The sequence below is a fragment of the Manihot esculenta genome, chromosome 15 (genome assembly GCF_001659605.2).
Source record: "Manihot esculenta cultivar AM560-2 chromosome 15, M.esculenta_v8, whole genome shotgun sequence".
NCBI classification, from domain to species: Eukaryota; Viridiplantae; Streptophyta; class Magnoliopsida; order Malpighiales; family Euphorbiaceae; genus Manihot; species Manihot esculenta.
The window spans coordinates 11,904,182-11,924,260 of record NC_035175.2 but is presented as its reverse complement, the minus strand read 5'-3'; the positions used below and the strand labels follow the sequence as shown (position 1 = coordinate 11,924,260).

Here is a 20,079-nt window from a genome sequence, read left to right as displayed (position 1 = left end):
ACCTATGGCTTGGGTAGTCATTGGTTCACATACATCTATATGTATAAGGACCAATGATTTTTATGACAGTTCACCTTTTCTTTTAAAAGGTGTTTTAGTTATTTTACCCATTAAATAAACTTTATAAGTTCCATATGATTCATAATCAAATTGATCATGATATTCATCTCAGTGATTCATGCTTCATTTATATGACCAAATCTACAATGCCGAAATTGAGATAGAAATTGATTATCTAATTTGAGTCTCTTTTATATTGAGAATAGGCTTTTCAGAAGAAATATCATATATCTCATCTATATAAATTTCACTTTTATAATAAGCTCTTTTTTTATAAAAGAGCGAGTATTGTTCTCAATAATAATCTTGAATCTATCATTCAAGGCTAAAAATGAAACTGAAATAATATTTCTGCAAAGTGTTAGAATATAATAATAATTATTCAATTCTAATACTAACCTAGAAGCTAAAGGCAGATAATAAGTTCCTACAATTAACATAGCAACCTTTGCTCCACTTGCCACTCATAAGTCCACGTCTCCTTTTCTCAATCATAAATATACTTGAAGCTCATGACTGCTAACATCATACATGTAGCTTGCACATCATCATCAATATGATGACCGTACTTGTCCTTAACATCATCACTAGCATTCTCATCAAGAATATCAGGTATGTCTTGATCGATAACATATAACATCTTTTCTTGCTTGAGAACCATTCTCAAATTGCGATACCAGTCCAAAAAGTTCAATTTAGTTAATTTGTTAGCATTTAGTATGTTACGCAAGGATAGATAATTTATTCATGGTGGAACTAGATTCTATTCATGTAGAGATATTTAATTATTAGCCTTATTTATTTTTCTAATTGTTAGATAAGGTATTTAATCTTTAATTAGTCTCCCACTATTTTATTCAAATTAATAGTCCTATCTATTAATTTAAAAAATCAAACGATAGGTCTCCTAGTAGGCTATGATCCCATTTAATTTAAATAACCTTCGATTTGCCCAACAAACTATTATAAATTAAATTAGGTAGTTAATATAATTTATCAATCACATCTCTATATGACTCCTAAATCAGTTAGGCGATAACTCTTTACCTTTATCATATCTTATATGTTATGCCTTACTCTTATCCTAAGCTTACGCAATCATGAGTTTGCCCATCCAAATTAAGTAATTTAGTTAAGTAAAACCATTATTCAGAAATATCAAATATTTCATAGCAGTAAATATATTCGGATGAAATTAACCTTGGGTTTGCCCAATAAGTTAATAAAAATCAAACTCTAATTTTATACTATAACAATGGGTGGTAAGCCATCATACTCTTAACATGTACTTAAAATTTTAACTATTTTAATTAGAAATTTTAATTCTAAACTTTCTATTAAGATCTCATACATAGGCATTGTTGCACACCCCTAACATGTCATTGTAATTGGATGATTAAGAACATTTTAAAAACAATTTCCTTGAGCTATAGAGGGAACTTGATGGTTTAAAAATATAACCGATAACTTTTTTGACATTTTCAAAAGTCAAAAGGACTCCTCTATTGCACTATGTTTAATGCTTCATGTAATTTTTGAATGCCTTTTTTTCTTCTTGAGTTTTTAAAAAAAAATTCTATCTACATATTCTAATTATATAATAATTATATAACGTGAATAAGAAATTTTGAGTTACATTCAAGATGAGGTACATAGAAGAGAATTTTACAATTCAGGATAAGAAAAAAAGACAGGACATGCAGGCCCTATTTAAAAATTAATAAAATATCTAATCATTTATCTAAACACATTGGGTTTTTTAAAATTTATCTGATGAACTGAGATCTAGAGAGAATGGGGTTCACAATGGTTGGGTCAGCTTAGGTGAAGGGAAGTGCCCTCTCCCTTTTATCCCTTTCCTTTTTGTCTGTTAGCGATGCCTAACGGCTCCCTCAGCTACAGTGTCTTCTATCTCTATCATACAGGTCCGTACGTACGAAACCGTCAGACGCCCTCTTCAAGCCAGGCGGCCATTTAATTTCCCTCGGCGTACGTATAGACAGGGCTGCAAGGTGACTGGAAGGATGGGCCGATTATCTTTTCTCCTGTCACATCCCGGGCCGAACTTGATGCGCAAAAGCCGAGGCCTACGAAAGGCCCGACCTCAAGGCTGGGTGGTGTAGGCCGGCTCGTTGAAGAGGCCCCATGACCTTTGGATCAGGGTTGCTATCATGGGTTAAGCCTTATTCCGAGGTGGTAAAACCCAGCGGTCATCATTATCCATAACTATCTATCATTCAAATAAATCATATTAAATGCATATAAATTAATTATTAATTTATCTTATATTTATTATTGATTTTATATGCTAAAATAAAAATTAAATAATTAAATATTTTAATTTTAGTTTCAATGAAACATGATTTATGAATAAGATAATTTTATTCGGATCTCTAATCATATTAAAAAATTAATTTTAACAGTAAATTATAAAATTAAAATTTAATGTTATTAATTTTTAAAATTAATTTAATGAATAAAATAATTTTATTCATGTTTCTAATCAAATTAAAAAATACACAAAATTAATTTTAATTATTGTCAGAATATTTAAATGGCCCAAACTAATAAAATCTATTTTAAATTAAATATATATTTAATTTATAGATTAAAAATAATTTTACATTAATTTTTCAGTTCAAAAGAATTTCCTTAACAACTTTTAAAAAGCTACACAGATCAAATCATAATTTGGCTAGAGGATCATTTTCTTCCTAAGATGTTGCCCTAGCCTCCACCCAAGGATCCAGCAGCCCGCCGGATACTCTATGTAACACTTATATATCACCGACTTCTTGCACTTTGATGCAGGCGAGATCAGAATCACAGGTTCTTGACAAGAAAAGTTTCATCCTCTCCCTCGACCTCCATGACCATTCATTATATAAATAAATCATATTAAATGTATATAAATTAATTATTAATTTATTTTATATTTATTATTATTTTTATATTAAAATTAAAAATTAAAAATTAAATATTTTAATTTTATTATCAATAAAAAATTATTTATAAATAAAATAATTTTATAAAATAATTTATAAATAAATAATTATGTCTTATTTGATTTAATTTTTTATTTTATTTTTTTATTTTTTAATGCAATTCTGATTTATTAAATTTTTAATATATTAACAATAAATATAATTAATTAATTAATTAATTTAAAAATTAAAAATATTATTTACGAATATGTAAAAACTATTTAAATATTCAAAATATTAAAAGTGGTTTGATTTAACTTTTCAATGGATGGTTTGTCGGTATAATTAAAATGTCCCGATTTAATATTTAATAATAGAATATGTTAGCAATATTAAATTATATTAATTTTTATCTATTAATTATTGATCTATTAAATGAACTTTCAAATTTTATTTATTAATTTCATTCTGTCTTGTGTAAAAATTTCATGACTAATGCTAACAGAGAACAAATAAATCATTTCCTAATTTAAATTAGGTGATAAATTTTATCTCAATCACATAAATATTTTTATACAGTTCCTAATATATCTGATTCATGACCATTTGTTACTCATAAACCAAATTACATGTAAGATGAATCAAAATACAAAAGTCATATATAAGATTATTTATTAATTTTGAATTAAAGGATCATTTACACAATCATCACTTCAGTAATCTATATACACATATTATTTTTCATGTGAATTTCTCAGACGGATTAATTCAATACACTTATTCATAAAATAAATGTCTACATATTAGTCATAAATATCTCACATATCTTAACCTATAAAATCAATTGCTTCCTCTAAAGAGAAATAACATACTATGTATCAGTCTCAATTGACTCTAATTATTATATCGTGATAAGAATATTGATAAAAAATATTTGAAAATGATATTTAAATGTAATAAAAATTGTACAATTATAATCAAATTATAATTTTTTTACAATAATATAGTCTCATAAATTTTATTTTTACTCGAAATTCAATTAAATTAACTTTAAATATAAATAATAATCTTTATAAAATTATATTTAAATACTTAAAATATAGAAAGATTAATATCCAATTACTATCAACATATTGGCAATAGGACATTTTACTAACTTAAAGTAATGACTATATTTAAGTTGTATGGTAATTTAGAAGTATATTTAAATTAAAAAATAAAATTTACTGCTATACAATTTAAAGGTAAATTTCAACTTTTAAACCTTCTTTAAGTCAGTATTTACTTTTCAATTCATTCCAAATTAAAAAACGCTGTCCTTTTTAACATATAATTTATCCATTAACTCCACAATATATCTATATTGAAGATTAAAAAAATTAAAATTATTAATTTTCAAAATATTTTAATAGCAAACAATATAAACAAAAAATACTACAAAATATAAAATTTACTAATTTAACTATATTAATTATATTTTTTCATCCCAACAAATATTATTTTATGCCTATTTTTGTAGAGTAATTAATTGAACTTATGCTATCTAAAAAATATTGAGAGCAACACTAGAGATTTATTCTGAAGAAAAATACATCTGAGTAAATCTAAGAAATTTCAGGTTTTACTCTCTTAATTTTTAATTTTCAGTTAAAAAAAAAAAGTATTGACAGAGGACTAGTTAAATTTTTAAAATTGCCTTTGTTTTATTTTATGAAAAATAATTTGTATGTGAAAATTATTTTACATGTTTTTTTTAAATAATTTATTTTACATTATTTAATTGCAATGTAAAAGTAATTATATTCATCAATTTATATATAAAATATAAATACAATGTTTGGTGACGTTAATAAAAAAACTTTATCTTTTTTTTTAAAAAAAATTCTGAGAATGTTTTCTTTTGTGATGAAAATATTTTTTTAATTTTTTTAATATTATAAATGTCAAAAAATGTGAAAAATATTTTCCTTAAAAAAATAAATGGAGCTTTTTAGTAATTAATAAATTTTTAAAAGATTTTATAGTTTAAATAAATATCCTAATTTTTTAAAAAAATTAAATTAAAAATATATTAAATAAACTTTTCATTTAAATTTTAAAAATTATTTAAATAATTTCTGTAGTATGTCAATAAATATTTATACCAAATGTTTTAAGAAGATTCCATGGGTTCATCATAGCTAATTATGATATGATAAAATATGATTCTAATTATTTTACTTAAGGATAATTTTTATTTCCAAGATTATTATTATAATTAATTAGAAGAATTTTACATTTGAATGAATAGATTCAATGCAAACAGAATTTAGTCTCTGTCTAAATTTAAAATTGAAGGGTATATTTTGATTTTAAAAAACTGAATAAATGTTTTAGTGAAAATTAAATTGCTAACACTTCAAATAGTTCACAAAATATAAGTTTTTTTATTTTTTATTTTTTTAAATCAAGTATGAATTTAGACTACTTTCTCGTGGAGATAGTAATTTATTTACAGATGTACTGTTATGCTATTATTTAATATAGATTAAAAAATAAAATTTAATTAATAAAATATTATTTCTTCTATTTTATAATTTTTATTTATCTTTCAATTTTTTAGTTGCTACAAAATTATTATCCACTTTTCTTTTTTTATACTATACTAACATATAAATTAACTATTATAATTTTATTTTATTTACAATAAATTTTTAAAAATATTTTTTAATATTTAATAAAATTTAATATCTTTAAAATTGGGTATAATTAAAAAGTTAATAAAAAATTATTTTTTAAAATATGTGTGAAAGTGCAAAATGAAAAAAAAAAAAAGAAATAAAGAGAATAATAAGAAAAATAATTTATTTTTAATGAACTAAGTGGAAGATTTTGAAAAATAAATAAATTTATTGCATTAACTATGTTAATAATCTTTTCAAAAACAATGTGAAATATAACTGAACCTGTTTCGTGGGAATAAAAGAGTAAAAGAGAAAGATAATAATAACAAAAAAGATTTGTTTATTACCATTTATTAAAAAAATAAAAGAAAAAAAGTAGAAAATAATTATGTGAAATGCATGATTTTTTTTTAAAAAAAATTCAACTGAAAGTGAATAATAATTGAATTTTTTTGTAATTATTTATTTTAATTTTAAATAAAAGGAATAAAATTCCTATTTATTTTCCTTTTTAATATCTAAACAATAAAAAAAATTATTTATTTATTTATTTTTAACAGAAACTATTTAATATATTTTGCAAAATTAAAAAAAATAATTAATATCACACAACAACAAATATCAAATAGTAACTTTTCATAAATTTTACATATTTTTAATTAATATTTAAATTCAAATAATATATAAAATATTGCGATGACCTCACCAAATCCACTAAGTTAGACTTGATACCGTTGTTGAAAATTATCGGTTAGTTGTTAGTTGGGGGCAGCCACACGAGTGGGAACCTCCTCGTCATACTAAGCGTGATTATCATAAGTTTCAATTTCCATAAAAATAATTAAATAATAAATAATTTTCAACTTAGGAAACAATTTCATCCAATGGAGATAAATTGATTATTATTTTTCAATAAATTAATAAATATAATTAAAACAATAAAATTTGTATAATTTGGCAATACAAGAAATAAAGGCATCACTAAATTAATAAATAAACCACCATTCAAAGAGAAAAAATAATAACTTACAAGCATACAATGGAAAGAAAATTTTAGGCAAGATAAAAAAACAAACTTGGGTTGAAAAAGAAAATCCTTAATTGCATCAAGAGTATTGTCTTAAATTTAACATCAGATTCACGTACAATTACAAATATCCAAAAAGAATGGAGACCAAGAAGAAAGGCAGGGTTTATAGAATACTGTTTTACATTTAAGAACCACAAAAATAAATAAGAGAGATAACACAGACTTGGGATTGGAAGACAAAGCACCAAACTCTATTAATCCCACATCAACAAAGGGGCAAATTTGAATAGCAAATTACATGGCTGGATAAATCAGCAACTGAGATTGAAGCATTGTACACAACCCAATACAGACTTACAAGCAAAAGCGATGGAAAACCAGGCAATATAACAAGAATTTTCCAGTTTTCAAAACATATTTTCCTTTGTAAAAGGTGTCAAACAAGTATCACAAGTTTTCTCACTATCAAAGTCACACCATAAAGCAGCAATCTATCCATGAGTAAATAAAAAACTGAAACTTCAATCCAAACAATATTCCTAAAATATGTCGTGGTCTAGTTAAATATCACTTGATTGTACATTCTATTTACAGCCCTAGAAAACCATAAAATTATCTAATTGAAACATCTAACAATGGAAAGTTTCACTAGTTTGCTCTGAGATGTTATAGACATCAAACAACACTTAAATACCATAGTATAAAAACCAAAGCATTTTGACAATCACCCAGAAAGAGTTACTTGACAAAGTTTCTTGGTTTGGAAATTTACCAGCCAGCAGATTTTCTAGTTTGGTGAAGATGATATTTTATTTTCAAGATCGGTTCATGTGCCTGGCATTTTCAAGAACGCGAAATACAGTAACTTTCAGCACAATATCCCTTGATCTCATCAGCTCAAAGATACAAACATCTCCTTCCCCCAAATTATTCTCCAAAGTGAACTCATACCACCCTTGGCTTAATTTAGCCCTGCCTCCCCTATAAAGGCATCGGACAGACCATTGCTTCCCATCACAAAACTGGAGTTTAATAAACCCTGAAACCCCATTTAGATTCTTCTCAGCAAAGCAAGAAGGCAAATACTGCACAGAGAAAAGGATCCACCTTATGCTAAGCATGGTGTAAAATGCAAATATATACATACATATACAGATTGATTGGGAGAGATAGAGAGAGAGAGTTAATGACTCACCATAATGCAACCCCTGTATAGGTAAGATGGTCGCAGGACAACCCTACAGAAAGGATTAATAGGCTCAAAAGCTTTGGCTGCATTTATTGCTCTCTCTCTTTCTTCGGCAGTCACAGTTCGCTTTCTTGCTGAAGCACTTTGATAAAATCTAAAGCGCATTTCAACTTCATCTCCTTGTAAAGCTGCTGGCTGCATCTCATCTGCAGTTTCATTGAATCAATAAGTGATAAGGAATTTCAATTCTTGAGGTTTAACAAGATGATAAGAAAACAGAACTTCAATAAACTTACTGGGATCGTTTTTCCGCTTTCTTCCAGGCTTTTTGGGCTTTTGTATTTCTCCATCTGGGTTATAAAATTTCACATCATCTTTATAATTTTTCTGCTCGATCGCATTAAATTGAACACCTACGTCTCGTGCATCTTGATTTGTTGCATGTGAAATACTAGCACCCTTTGAAGAGTGCAGGTTCCCTTCACCAGACCAATTTATGTAGTTAAGTTTAGACTCATGGAACAAATTCTGCAATGCTGGAGGATTGTAACTTTTGTTAATTGTCATTTGATCAAGATGTTTATCAAAAACCTTACTTTTCAAAGAATTAGGAACTAAGAACGGAGATGATGAACTCAAGTATTCAATTAAGTCATCGTCTTCCATTTCTTCAAACGCAAGATATCTTCTGCCACTTAGAGAGTTAGATTGATAGCTTATCTCAGAAGCAGACAAATTGAATATATGAACGGTGAAAACTGCATGCCCTTCATATCTGAAAACCAAAAAATATCCTACGCGTATTGAGTAACTCTCCATAAATTCCTGCCATCCTTCATGAAACCAGAATTTGTCATCAGCTTTTATTAATCCTACAGGCCACACAGGACCACCAGGAACACTGATTCTCCCAAATGCAGATAAGTCATTTCCAAATTTTTTGACAAAATTATCAGGGATTCTCTGCAGGTTTAGAAAAAGATTTAAAAGCAAAAGAAAATTAGACTCCATGATTTAATAATTCACAAGATAAAATATAACTCAACAAGATCTTCTAAACAATAAACCATAAAGTTGTTGTATCGATACCTAAATAGTATGCACCTCCAAGGTGACAGATTTATTTTGTGAAATGTACCCATATTTTAGCACATGTGAACAAGAGACATCTATTTTGTAGCAAATCTGGGATTCTAAAGTGATTGGACTTTTCCAAGAACCAAGGGGTACATTAATATCCAAATGAAATGAAAAGGAGGCAAAAGTAGGCAGCAATACCAGGTTATAGTAAGAATTCAAGACCTACAGAGACTATATGGTCATTTATATATGATATAAAACACATAACGTTAAAGTTCAAGTAGTAATAAAACTTGGGGGCTGTTTGACATTGTTGACTAAAGCAATACCTTGGATATATTAATTAAAGGCCACTAAAAGATAGTTTTTAAGTTAAATTTGACATGCTTTAGTCATAAGAAATCCAGAACAACTTTGCAATCTTTTTTTTCAACATGATCTAAAATGGTGCTTTTCCGAAAAGGAGGTTAGAACCACAATACCAGACAGGTCCTTAATGGTTATTGGTGATGGGGAGATAATTAGTATTCCAACATCAAAGTGAAGTTCAATAGTTTATTTTGACAAAAAAAATTATTTATTATAACTGCCACAAAATCGAGTAAGAGATGGACCAAATTGCAGACCACATTTTTAACTGCAAGCACAGGCCCAGACGATTTGCATAGAGCAATTGTTCTATTCTATTTTAACATTAAATGCTTTTCGAATTCCTCCACAAGTTTTGCCACATGCAAGTTCCTATAAATGATAAAATCTGGTTTTAAAAGATGTAAAACTAATCATCAAGACACTAAATATCCACAAGTTTTACGAAATTGTATGTCCTTGAGAGAATTGCAGAGTGAAATCTACAGATGGTGCTCTCTCCAAAGGGCTTCATCCTAAGTTAATAAAATTCTTTCAACTTTATTACATAACCTATAAAGCATAACAGCTGCATTAAGGAAAAAATTCAACACTTCTTCTTCTTGTTCAATTCCCCTAAGAAAATCTAAGTAGAATGAGAATCATAATTACTTCCTCAATTGACTAAATCATGCAATTATGATGTCATATCTATCATTCCAGACATGAGCATAACACCCAAGAAACCAGATGATAGCACCCTAAATCTTGTAGTGCTAAACTATGTAACCGCCATTATATCTGACTTTTGTTATCAACAAGAAACATTCAAGAGAAGAAGAGTGGATCATAAAAGGAAAATGGAACTATAGACGTCCTAGGACTAGCAATCAGACAATAAAAAAAGAATTTCTATCAACAATATGTATACAAATTTGTCTCAGTTCTTAACTACGAGATGGAAAGAGTTTAAGAGAACAAACATGTATCAGTGATCTGTCAGCTATTACACTGAGCTAAGCTAGATAGTGGATACTCTTCATTCATTCAACAAAAGAAAACTAGCTCAATAAAGCGAATAAAAAGACCAGAAACACATATTCCTCGCAACATTACTTCGCTTAATCCTCCCTTTAACAAACAAAAATTGGGGTTTCCATCCAATACCTACAGAAACAAACACAGAAGAACAAGAAAAAGATTTTGCTTACCCTTATAATTTAATATCAAAATATGACCTAATTCACCAAAAAAAAAGATACAGGTTTCATCGCTCATCGCTTTTACGCTTTACCTTTCAAATTTTAAGCTTCATCAAATCCCACACAGAACCACACTCAAAACGCAATTAGAGAACGCCTAATAAGCAAAATATGTACATAATCATATGAAAACAAAGAGGGAAATCAGTGAAGACAAAAGATTTTCGTTACCAGTTTCTTGTCTCTAATGGTATTAGCGAGAATTAGCTTGTAGAAATAAGGTCTAGGCATTTTGGGATTTTTAGAATTTGTAAGGAATAATCTGAGAGGAGGAGATAGATGGTCAATTAGACCATGATATGATGATACGACCTGTAATTCAAAGAAAATTTCTCTGCTTTCAGATCTGTTCCTCCTCCACTTCTTCTCCCCTTCACTACTGGTTTTAGTCAAAACTGTGCCTTGAAAAAAAAAATCAACCTGAACTAAAAAGGTAAGCGAGTTGAGCTGTCCCATCCTGTTTCAAATCGTTATGACTCAATTCGCAACTCAGTGCAACTCGGGCAACGGGCAGGCCAAGCTGGTTTTAGATATAAATATATATATATAAAAACCTTTTTAGGACTTTTATATATATTCTATCATAATTATTCATTAAAATTTATCTCTTAATATATAAAATAATTTTATTATTATTATTATTATTATTAAATTAAAATTATTATTTTATTTATTTTATAATTTTTATCTATTTTTTAAAATTATTTTAAAATTATTATTCTTTATATTGTAGTAATACTTTTTGATCTATAATTTTTATTTATTTTAAAATTATTATTTTCTTTTTTAAATTATAATAATATATAAATTGAATTATAACTATTTAATTTAATTTTTAATTTTAAAATATTTTTTAATATTTAATAAAATTTAATATATTTAATATGAATATAATTGAAAAGTTAATAAAAATTATTTTTTTAATATATATAAAAAATAAAAAATGAAAAAAAATATAAAACAAAAGATTATTTATGCCTTAGAAATATTTAAATTAGTAATATATATATATATATATATATATATATATATATATAATTTTTAAAATAAATTTAAAATGTATCCACGCAATAAATTGACAAATTCGAGATTGACCTTTTCAATGACAAAAATGCACAACAACTACTGTTACTTCTTATGTGTTCGTGGAGTTGAAAAGATTAGGTATTAACTTCATTTAATTATAAATAATTTTAAGTTAAAATTTATATTTTAAATTCTATTCTTCAATCCCATTTAAAAAAAAATATTTATGATAATATCTACTTTATTATATTAAATTAAATAGATTAAATTTTAATTTCTTATTTTTTTAAAAAAATTTATTGTCATATTAAATATGAAAAAAATTAATAAATTAACATTATTTTTAATATTGAATTAAGTATTATAAAAAATTACTTTTAGAGATTAATTATTATTTTATAAAAAAACACACCATTAATAATTTATTTTATTTTATTAAGTTCATATCAATAAGATTTTTTAAAATATAATTTTATAAAATAAGGTATTTCATAATTTTTTTTAATTTTAGTATTTTATTATTATTTAATTGGTGAAATTTTAAAAATTTCTAAAAACTTTACTTTAGAAAAATCCTATTATCTCTTAAATACGAATCCAAGGGTTAAAAAACAATTTCATAAAACCTTTTATTATCTTAAAAAATCTCCTCCTAAATAAAAGATTAATAAATTATAAATATATATATGACTTTTTTTTTCTTTTTTCTTTTATTTATTTTTTTAATCGCTATTCCAAATGATTCAATCGCCTCTTTCCTTTTTCTTTTCTTTTTAAATCACAACGCTCCTCTACCTGCAAAAGTTTTAAAAATACAATGAATTATATATCTTTTTATTTGCCTCACGGCAAATGAAATGTTTCATTTCTCCATACCCTTTAATACCTTTGCTAATATGGAAATTCTTGACTTTTCCTCATGTAAAGTGTGATGAACCGTTTGCTGTCTTTTTAATTTTTGCATGTTTGGGCAGTAATACCATTATACAAATTTTATATATAATATAACAAGTTTCCTTCTATGATTTTTTTATAACTCGATACTCTCGTCTTTTATTCTTCTTTAAACTTAATATCTTCTTTCCACTTCTCATGGAAAACAATCTGCGTCAATGGACTATCAATAAAAAATAAAATATTGTTGTTCTATTAAGAATTCTAGAAATATTCCGATCGTCACTTATAATTTTTGTATGGTGGAGAGGTTTCTCACGTACAATTCAATACATTTTATTTTTTATGAAAACAAAAACTCTTAGTTTTCGTATAGAATTTTTTCGTAATTTTTTCGTAATTTTTTACATTTTGATAATTGTTTCTTGGTTAATAAATAAGGATTGGGATGAGACATTTCGTTAATGTAGAAGAGTCATGTCTGTTTCTTTTGTAATTGACTTTTCTTCAAATTTTATTGATTTGGTTACTTTGAAAATTAATATTCAATAGAGATTTATTAGTTATTACGGATTTCCAAAATTGCAACGACAACGTCAATCTTGGAATCTTATTCGAGATTTATCTCGTAGAAACCCTTTTCCGTGACTTTATTCGAAAGATTTTAATGATTTATGCTCGAGATATGAGAAAGAATGAGGAATATGTTTGCTAAATTATCTTTTGCAAGGGTTTAGACAGACACTTGATAAACACTTTTATCAAATTATATTATACAGATTTTAAATGATTGTAAATCTTTGTTAGACTCTAGAACTGATATTTCTATTAGATGAGTTCGTCGTAATACTATTCTAACGGCTTATACTTTAGCTAAAAAATTTATTAGGCATAAATATTCCTCTTTATTGGATGAAATTTTATTAATATAATCAGTAGTTTTATTTAAAAAAAAAAGATAATACAACTACGAATTGAACGATCATTCTCTTATTTTTTACTCCTACTACGATCTTATTATTTTATTTTTTACTCCAACTACGATCTTATTAAACTTTTAACTCTAAACTCATTTATATGGAACCTTTAACTATAATATGACTTGTTATAAAAAAATATTTTTATAAAATAAATATAGTTTAAATTTTTAAATAATCTTCTCTCCAAATTTCTCATAATATTATACACTCTTCACATAAAATATAAAATATAAAATATTGAGCGATATCTACCAAGTGTTTCATTGAGACAAATAACTTTGTATATCTCCTTGAAAAAAATACCATAAACGTGAGATTCTGATATACACAGAATAATAACTTTTTATAAAATCTAGACAAAGATGTTAGATTACTTGTGGAAACCTGCTAACTGGTATTGCCATTCTCATTAAGGTGGCACCAACTTCTTCCATTTTTTTTTTTTATGTATTTTTAATTTTTTTCTGAGTCATTATTTCACACGATTCTACCGTTTCTCTCCATTTTTTTTAAATTATTATTTAATTCTTATATTATAAAATAACTTATTAATTATTTTTTTTAATTTTAAAAAAATATATTAAAATATTTTAATATTTTTAAAAATTTACTAATTAATTATACTATTAATTTTAATAATTTTATATTTTATTATTTAATACTATAGTTAAAAAAATTATTAATTAATCATTTAATTTTATAAAAAATTAATTAATTAATTTTTATATTGAAAACATTTTAAATTTTTTTAGAATACTATTAAAATTAATAGAGAAATTAGTTAATAAACTTTTAAAAATAGTTGTCTAGAATTATAAAAAAAAATATTTTTTATTTTCTTATTTTCTGTATAATAGGATATAAAGATTATATAGTACAAAATATAATCAATTATACCTATGATTAGACTATCAATAGACCTAACTCAGCCCAAAAGCTAGCTCAAGGGAGAAGTATCTATGACCCATATAAAAGGCACGCTATCCCTTCCCAAAAAGGATGTGAAATTCAACAAGTTGAAGGATATTGTAGATAGAAAAACAAACCTATATAGCTGCTTTGCTGAGAACTATTTCAATCAGTTTCTGGAAATTGTCTATCTTTTTCATGAGAAAGTGCCACGTGTTTGTACATGAGATTCTGAGATTCAACACTCGTGACTATGACAATGATCTGAGGAGTTGACAACATAAATTCAACTAGATTTAGCAATACCATATACTGCATAATCATAGAGAATGTACACAGTAAACAGGCACCATTCCATCACAAAATATAGATGAGAAACCATTCTGAACAGAAAAGAAGATCATGGAATAACTTGCCAAAGGCAACAAGTTTACAAAACTTGATGTAGTAGTGCTCCCTTTGTGTATAAAGGCATAGAATTGGGAATCCTTACTAGTGAAAATGGGAAAACTTTTCATCAGAAAGAGCATGTAAATTCTTCTGAGCATTAGTGTAACGCTCATTCTTCTAACAGAGGATTAGAATTACTCTGGTGCCAATGTGCAAGTTTAATTCACTAACTCATTGCATACCCATGTTTTCTCTCTTTCCTTCAACTATCATTATCTCCAGTCTTATCACTCCCCATGTTTTCTATATCTTCTTAGCGCCATTAACGTTATAAACAGTATCATCACCATCACTATCATTAAATAAATTATGGATACCAGTACCAGAGCAGAACACTTGGTTTTTGCCTTCTTCCATCTCAACTTCATTGCCATCCGGTTCAAGTTCAGGGTATCTATGTTCGAGCTCATCTGCATGTAGAGATTCATACTGGGCGGCATGCTGGGACCCTTGATCTGCAGGAGGCAGTTCTTTCCTTTCACATTCTAAAATTTCAATACTAGAGTCTTCTGACTGAATTTGAGAACGTCGGGTTTGAATTAAATAATGTGCCACAGACTTGAAGCCTAGCTCTTTAACCTGAAAAGTACGCCAAAGTTAGCCACTGCATGATCAACATGCTAATTGGATCTACATTGGCATTCTTTAGACACCATCAACAGAAGCCACACCATTGCATAAGGTATGCAAAATCATTACCACAAATTGTGGAATATGCACTCTCATACAAGCAAGCATCAAACTTTTACTAGCTACTTCTCCCTGAAAACTCTCCTTCCACTCGACAAGTCCCATGTGGGGAGAAGTGTCCGTTTGAAAGTTTCCCATTGTTAACCAGAGGCACTGAAGAGGCTATCGCGGGGCAGAAGAAAGGTATGCTAAAAGACTACATAGCATGAAGTCGATATAGATACACATGCTTGCACTCACACACAACCACCAAAAGATTGAGGGTATAACCTTTCGATAAAGAGAACCAGTGGGTGCCCATCCTTTCGCCTTCCGGCAAAAACTGCAGTTGCAAATTCCACGACAAACAGGGCAAACCCAATTTGGGTTCTCGTTGACTTCGATCACATTCTCCCCGTACCTGTACAAGATTGCAAGAAATTAACCACTTTCTAATACTAAATATTATGAAGACCAGAATTGAGAGACCTTTTTTTTTTCTGAAAAAAAAAAGGATATGCCAAGTGCTTTGTGGCATGTTTTAAATGGAAATACATTCTTGTGATCCTCAAGTTTTTCATATTCATGGTCCAAACTGTACTTACAATCAATTGGATTATTTGCAACAAATACAGTATCAGATGGAGGACAAAAATGACCTCAAGGACCCCTTAATAATTGAGCAAGGCATTTCACTGCATCATTTGCCAGAATCATACTTACCTTACCTTTGGGATGAGGAATGGGATCTAGGAAGAAATTGCAATTTGATTTTACTGCTTGTACAAAGATACTCAAAAACTGCAGAAAATATATTTTCCTCTGTATTTCAAGTCTAAGTAAAGAATAAAAAGGTAAAAACTACTCACCAGGCAGCAAATAGCAAACCAAAAAATATTATCCAGGATTGTTATTTAGATCTATGCTTGTTCAGTCTTACACTCTTACTAGCAATAAAGCCATAGATCAGAAGATGTTTTGAGAACCAAACTTGTGACATATTACGTTCATTATGGATTCTTTATGGTCCTCTCAGAGTCATAATAGCATATCGTTTTACTTGCTTTCTGAAACTTGTCCAAGAAGCATACAAATGCAGGAGAAATTGCTGAAGTGTATGGACAAGTGAAGGACTTTGTTAGTTTCCAGAAATTCAATAAATACCTCATGTACAAGCAATCCCCACAAAATTGTCCTTGGCCCATGTTGCATTTACTGCAATGGGTATGATGCCCAAGAGTTTTCTGCCTGCATGAGAGGATGTCATCTCTAAGAATGCTTCAATGAAGCTGGGTACATTAACTAAAATAAAATAAATGGTTATTCATCTAGATGAAACAACTAAATTTGCACACTACAACCATGCATTTATCATGTGAACAAGCATTTAATCTTGTGACATAACCATTCATTTCATGCTCAAAACCATGAGTATGTGTAAGGTTTGAGATGGAAATATAAAGATTTTTCTCTGATAGTAGCAACACCTTTGCGTGTGATAAGACTTGAAAACCCATTGCATGGAAATAAACAGAACTTTGAAAGATGGAAATAGAAGAAAAAATTAGTGAGATGAAACTACACAGAATGGCAACTCAAGCAATAAACAAAATTGGCATAACTAACAGCATGTGTGAACCTGTTGGAATTCAACAAATAGGTCTTCTTCACACAATTTTTTCAGTTTCACCTATGAACTGAGTGTGTGTAAAGCTGGGGAAAAACAATTTTCAGGATTCCAAACAACTGACATTCTGATGATGATTCTAAAGTAGAACTTGGAGGATCCAGTAGTGGAAAGAGAAGCCAGCATGAGTTTACCACTCTTTTAATTGCAGTTTCTCAAACTTAGGAACTATTAAAATGTCACAATAACATTTCATCTAGCCACATAATTTAGGGTCACTGGTTAATAACATGTAGAAGGTTTCCTGAGAAACTAGTGAAAAAAATCAGATAGCTTATGAACTGATTTCCCCGAGGAAAAGTCCTAGTCACATGTAACTGTCCAAGCAAGAAAAGCCACAATGGGAGTTGAGATCTCTTTGCAGGTTTTAACATTTTTGCATTTTGTCGCACATGGAATGGCTCATCTAATGATCAGCTCTTGAAGGCTGTGGCTGTCAATTTTATCTTTCAATATTTAGATTAACATGCAGATTTCTAAGGCCAACACTTTATATGCAATGGAGCAACATTCAATTGCCCAAAGACTTAAAATTCATGAGAATCATTTACTGATTAAAGCCTATATTTTACTATGTTAACAATGCAGGTCCTTTCCTTTGGGATAAGAACAATAGAGATAAAGCTGTACCTAGTAAGTATTTACCTAAAATGAAACAATTCAACCATATTGAGGAAATAGAAATCTGCATTACACTAAATAAAGAGAGAGAGAAAAAAAACTACTGATCACCTGCATTGATGACATGTTTCTCCCTTCTCTGGATCATATATGCGCTTTCCATCCTTGCCATACCCGTCCACGAACAAAGTCCACGTTGAGTTACAATCACCCAAAAGCTTCTCATCTTCTTCTGAATATATCTCCGGCTTAGAGCCTTCTCGTAACCGAATCTCCAGAACCTTAGCAGACCCTTGCTTCTTTTGATGAAAGATTTCTGAATAGTTAACTGGATTCAGAGTCTTCAACCTAAAAACCATAAGATACCCAAACAAGTTTACTGCAAATTTACAAATGCATGGTAATGTCCGAAGCATCAGAACTGCATATCTATACTTGAGAGGCAAGAAAAGCTGGGAAGAAGTTCTGATATTTTAACTCCACGATTGATTTTTTTTTCCCCCTTTTTCTGCTCAGTTGAGTTATTCATTTCCGTAACAAATGAAAATAAAGAAATTTCTCTCCAAACTTAGTTGCTCAAAGGGACTGAGGAAGTACAGGCATAATTAAAGAATGTAATAAGATAGAGAAAAGTCAAATATGTGTAAAACCCAGAAAGCCTAATTCAACTACTGAACTTGCTGGGACGAATTTCGGAGTTTACAATTTTTGTGGGACTAAAGAATTGATAACCACATGTTGTTTGGTTTTCTTTCTGTCCAGCTAAGATTCAAATTTTCACAGTTTTGCTCATTTCTATGGTTACATTACTAATCAAGGACATCATTTTGCTTCATACTATAATAGGAGGACAGGAAATAATTGAACAACCATAATCTTAGAAGTTCCTTTTCTACACTGAATGCCGACTTCCTGGCAATCAAACTTGTATAAATAGAACTCTTGGGGGATTCACAAGAAGGAAACAGAAGTAATAAGGCTCTCCAAAAAAATAAATAAACAGAAGGAAGTTAAAACCTCTATCCTTTTCCCTCCTCTACACATCCAAACAAACGAAAACCACGACAAAATCCTAATAATACCTACTAAAGTCTTGTTTGGTTCAAATGGGTTAATTTCCTGTGAAGTCTAACAAGTCACTCTAACATCCAGAAGTCAAGAGAAAATGGCCAACCAAATAAACAAAATGGTAACTTGATGTTGCTAACCAAACAAGACCTAAGTATCAACGTTTTCTTTCCTTTTTCCTCTTTTCACGACATTCGAAAACCACTCCTTCGTCTTGTCCCCCAACCCAGAACGCCGAAACCAAGGGAAAAAAAAAATCCAAAAGGAAAACATAATACCTAGAAGAGCGACGCGGGGAGGCAGAGAGGGTCAAAGGGTCTTGAGGTTTCTTCTGAGTGGAAACATTTCGAAGGGCTTTTTTGTTTGGGCGAGATTGAGACTTAAGCTTGAGAGAAAGATCGAAAATGCCCAACTTCTTCATTCTCTCCTTGTTCTCTTTAATTCTCTGCTCTCTAAACTCCTCATACCCTGGCCCCCCACCACCAGTTCCTTTCTCTTCGAGTTCAAGGCCTTCTACATTCTCATTGTTAATGCTAATGTTAGTGTGGCTGTTGAAGTTATCACTGGCCGAGTCTCCGTCGGCTTTCTTCCTGCGGGTCGACACCATTGTTTCTCCAGTCTCTGTCCCTCGATAGATGACAGAGGGCTCTCCACTGTTGAATAAAAGGAGACTAGTTTTCAGGTGGAGGGAAGAGTGGTGGAACAAAGCCAATGAGAAAGCGGCACACGTAACCCAGAGGAGACAGGAACGAGGAATAAAGGATTAATCAGTATATAATATTTAGAAAATGGATTACTGAAACTTATTAATTAATATCTCCCATTTTAAAAATATATAAAAATATATTTTAAATTTGAAAAAATTTATTAATTAATTTAATTATTAAATATTATAAAAATATCGTAAATAAATATTTAAAAATAACAAACTAATAAAATTTAAAAATAAATTCAATTAAATTTATATATTTTTATTTGATGGCTAAATAAATTGACTAAACATTTATATTTTTATTAATAGTTAAATAAATTTTAGTCTAATATAATATTTTTTAATAATAAAATATTATTTTTTTAATTTAAAAATAAAATTTTAATATTTTAATTAATATAAGAATTAAAAAATACATAAGATAGTCAATAATTTTTAAAATTATTAAATTAAAATTTATTTTTAAAAAAATATCAAGTGATTTATCTCTTCAATTAAATTAGTTAA

General features: G+C 28.3%; 2 protein-coding genes across 4 annotated transcripts; both read right to left on the bottom strand.

Annotated features, from left to right (window-relative positions):
* Window positions 1–6,728: 6,728 nt before the first annotated feature.
* LOC110602405 (B3 domain-containing transcription factor VRN1) lies at window positions 6,729–10,974 on the bottom strand. Of its 3 annotated transcripts, XM_021739907.2 has the most exons (5): window positions 10,728–10,971; window positions 8,463–8,829; window positions 8,163–8,345; window positions 7,873–8,072; window positions 6,729–7,762 (listed from the first exon to the last, which is right to left on the bottom strand). In XM_021739907.2, the coding sequence occupies exons 1-5, from the start codon at window positions 10,785–10,787 to the stop codon at window positions 7,493–7,495; spliced, it is 1,080 nt and encodes a 359-aa protein (XP_021595599.1). In that variant the 5' UTR covers window positions 10,788–10,971; the 3' UTR covers window positions 6,729–7,492. The 3 variants fall into 3 exon arrangements, with proteins under 3 accessions (XP_021595599.1, XP_021595600.1, XP_021595598.1); XM_021739908.2 differs by having other exon boundaries at window positions 6,729–7,716; window positions 8,163–8,829; window positions 10,728–10,974; XM_021739906.2 differs by having other exon boundaries at window positions 8,163–8,829; window positions 10,728–10,972.
* Window positions 10,975–14,688: 3,714 nt separating this feature from the next.
* Window positions 14,689–19,589, bottom strand: LOC110601210 (cell division cycle-associated protein 7). The gene is made up of 5 exons (XM_021738265.2): window positions 19,139–19,589; window positions 17,904–18,140; window positions 16,649–16,732; window positions 15,776–15,905; window positions 14,689–15,394 (listed from the first exon to the last, which is right to left on the bottom strand). The coding sequence occupies exons 1-5, from the start codon at window positions 19,465–19,467 to the stop codon at window positions 15,059–15,061; spliced, it is 1,116 nt and encodes a 371-aa protein (XP_021593957.1). The 5' UTR covers window positions 19,468–19,589; the 3' UTR covers window positions 14,689–15,058.
* Window positions 19,590–20,079: the final 490 nt, after the last annotated feature.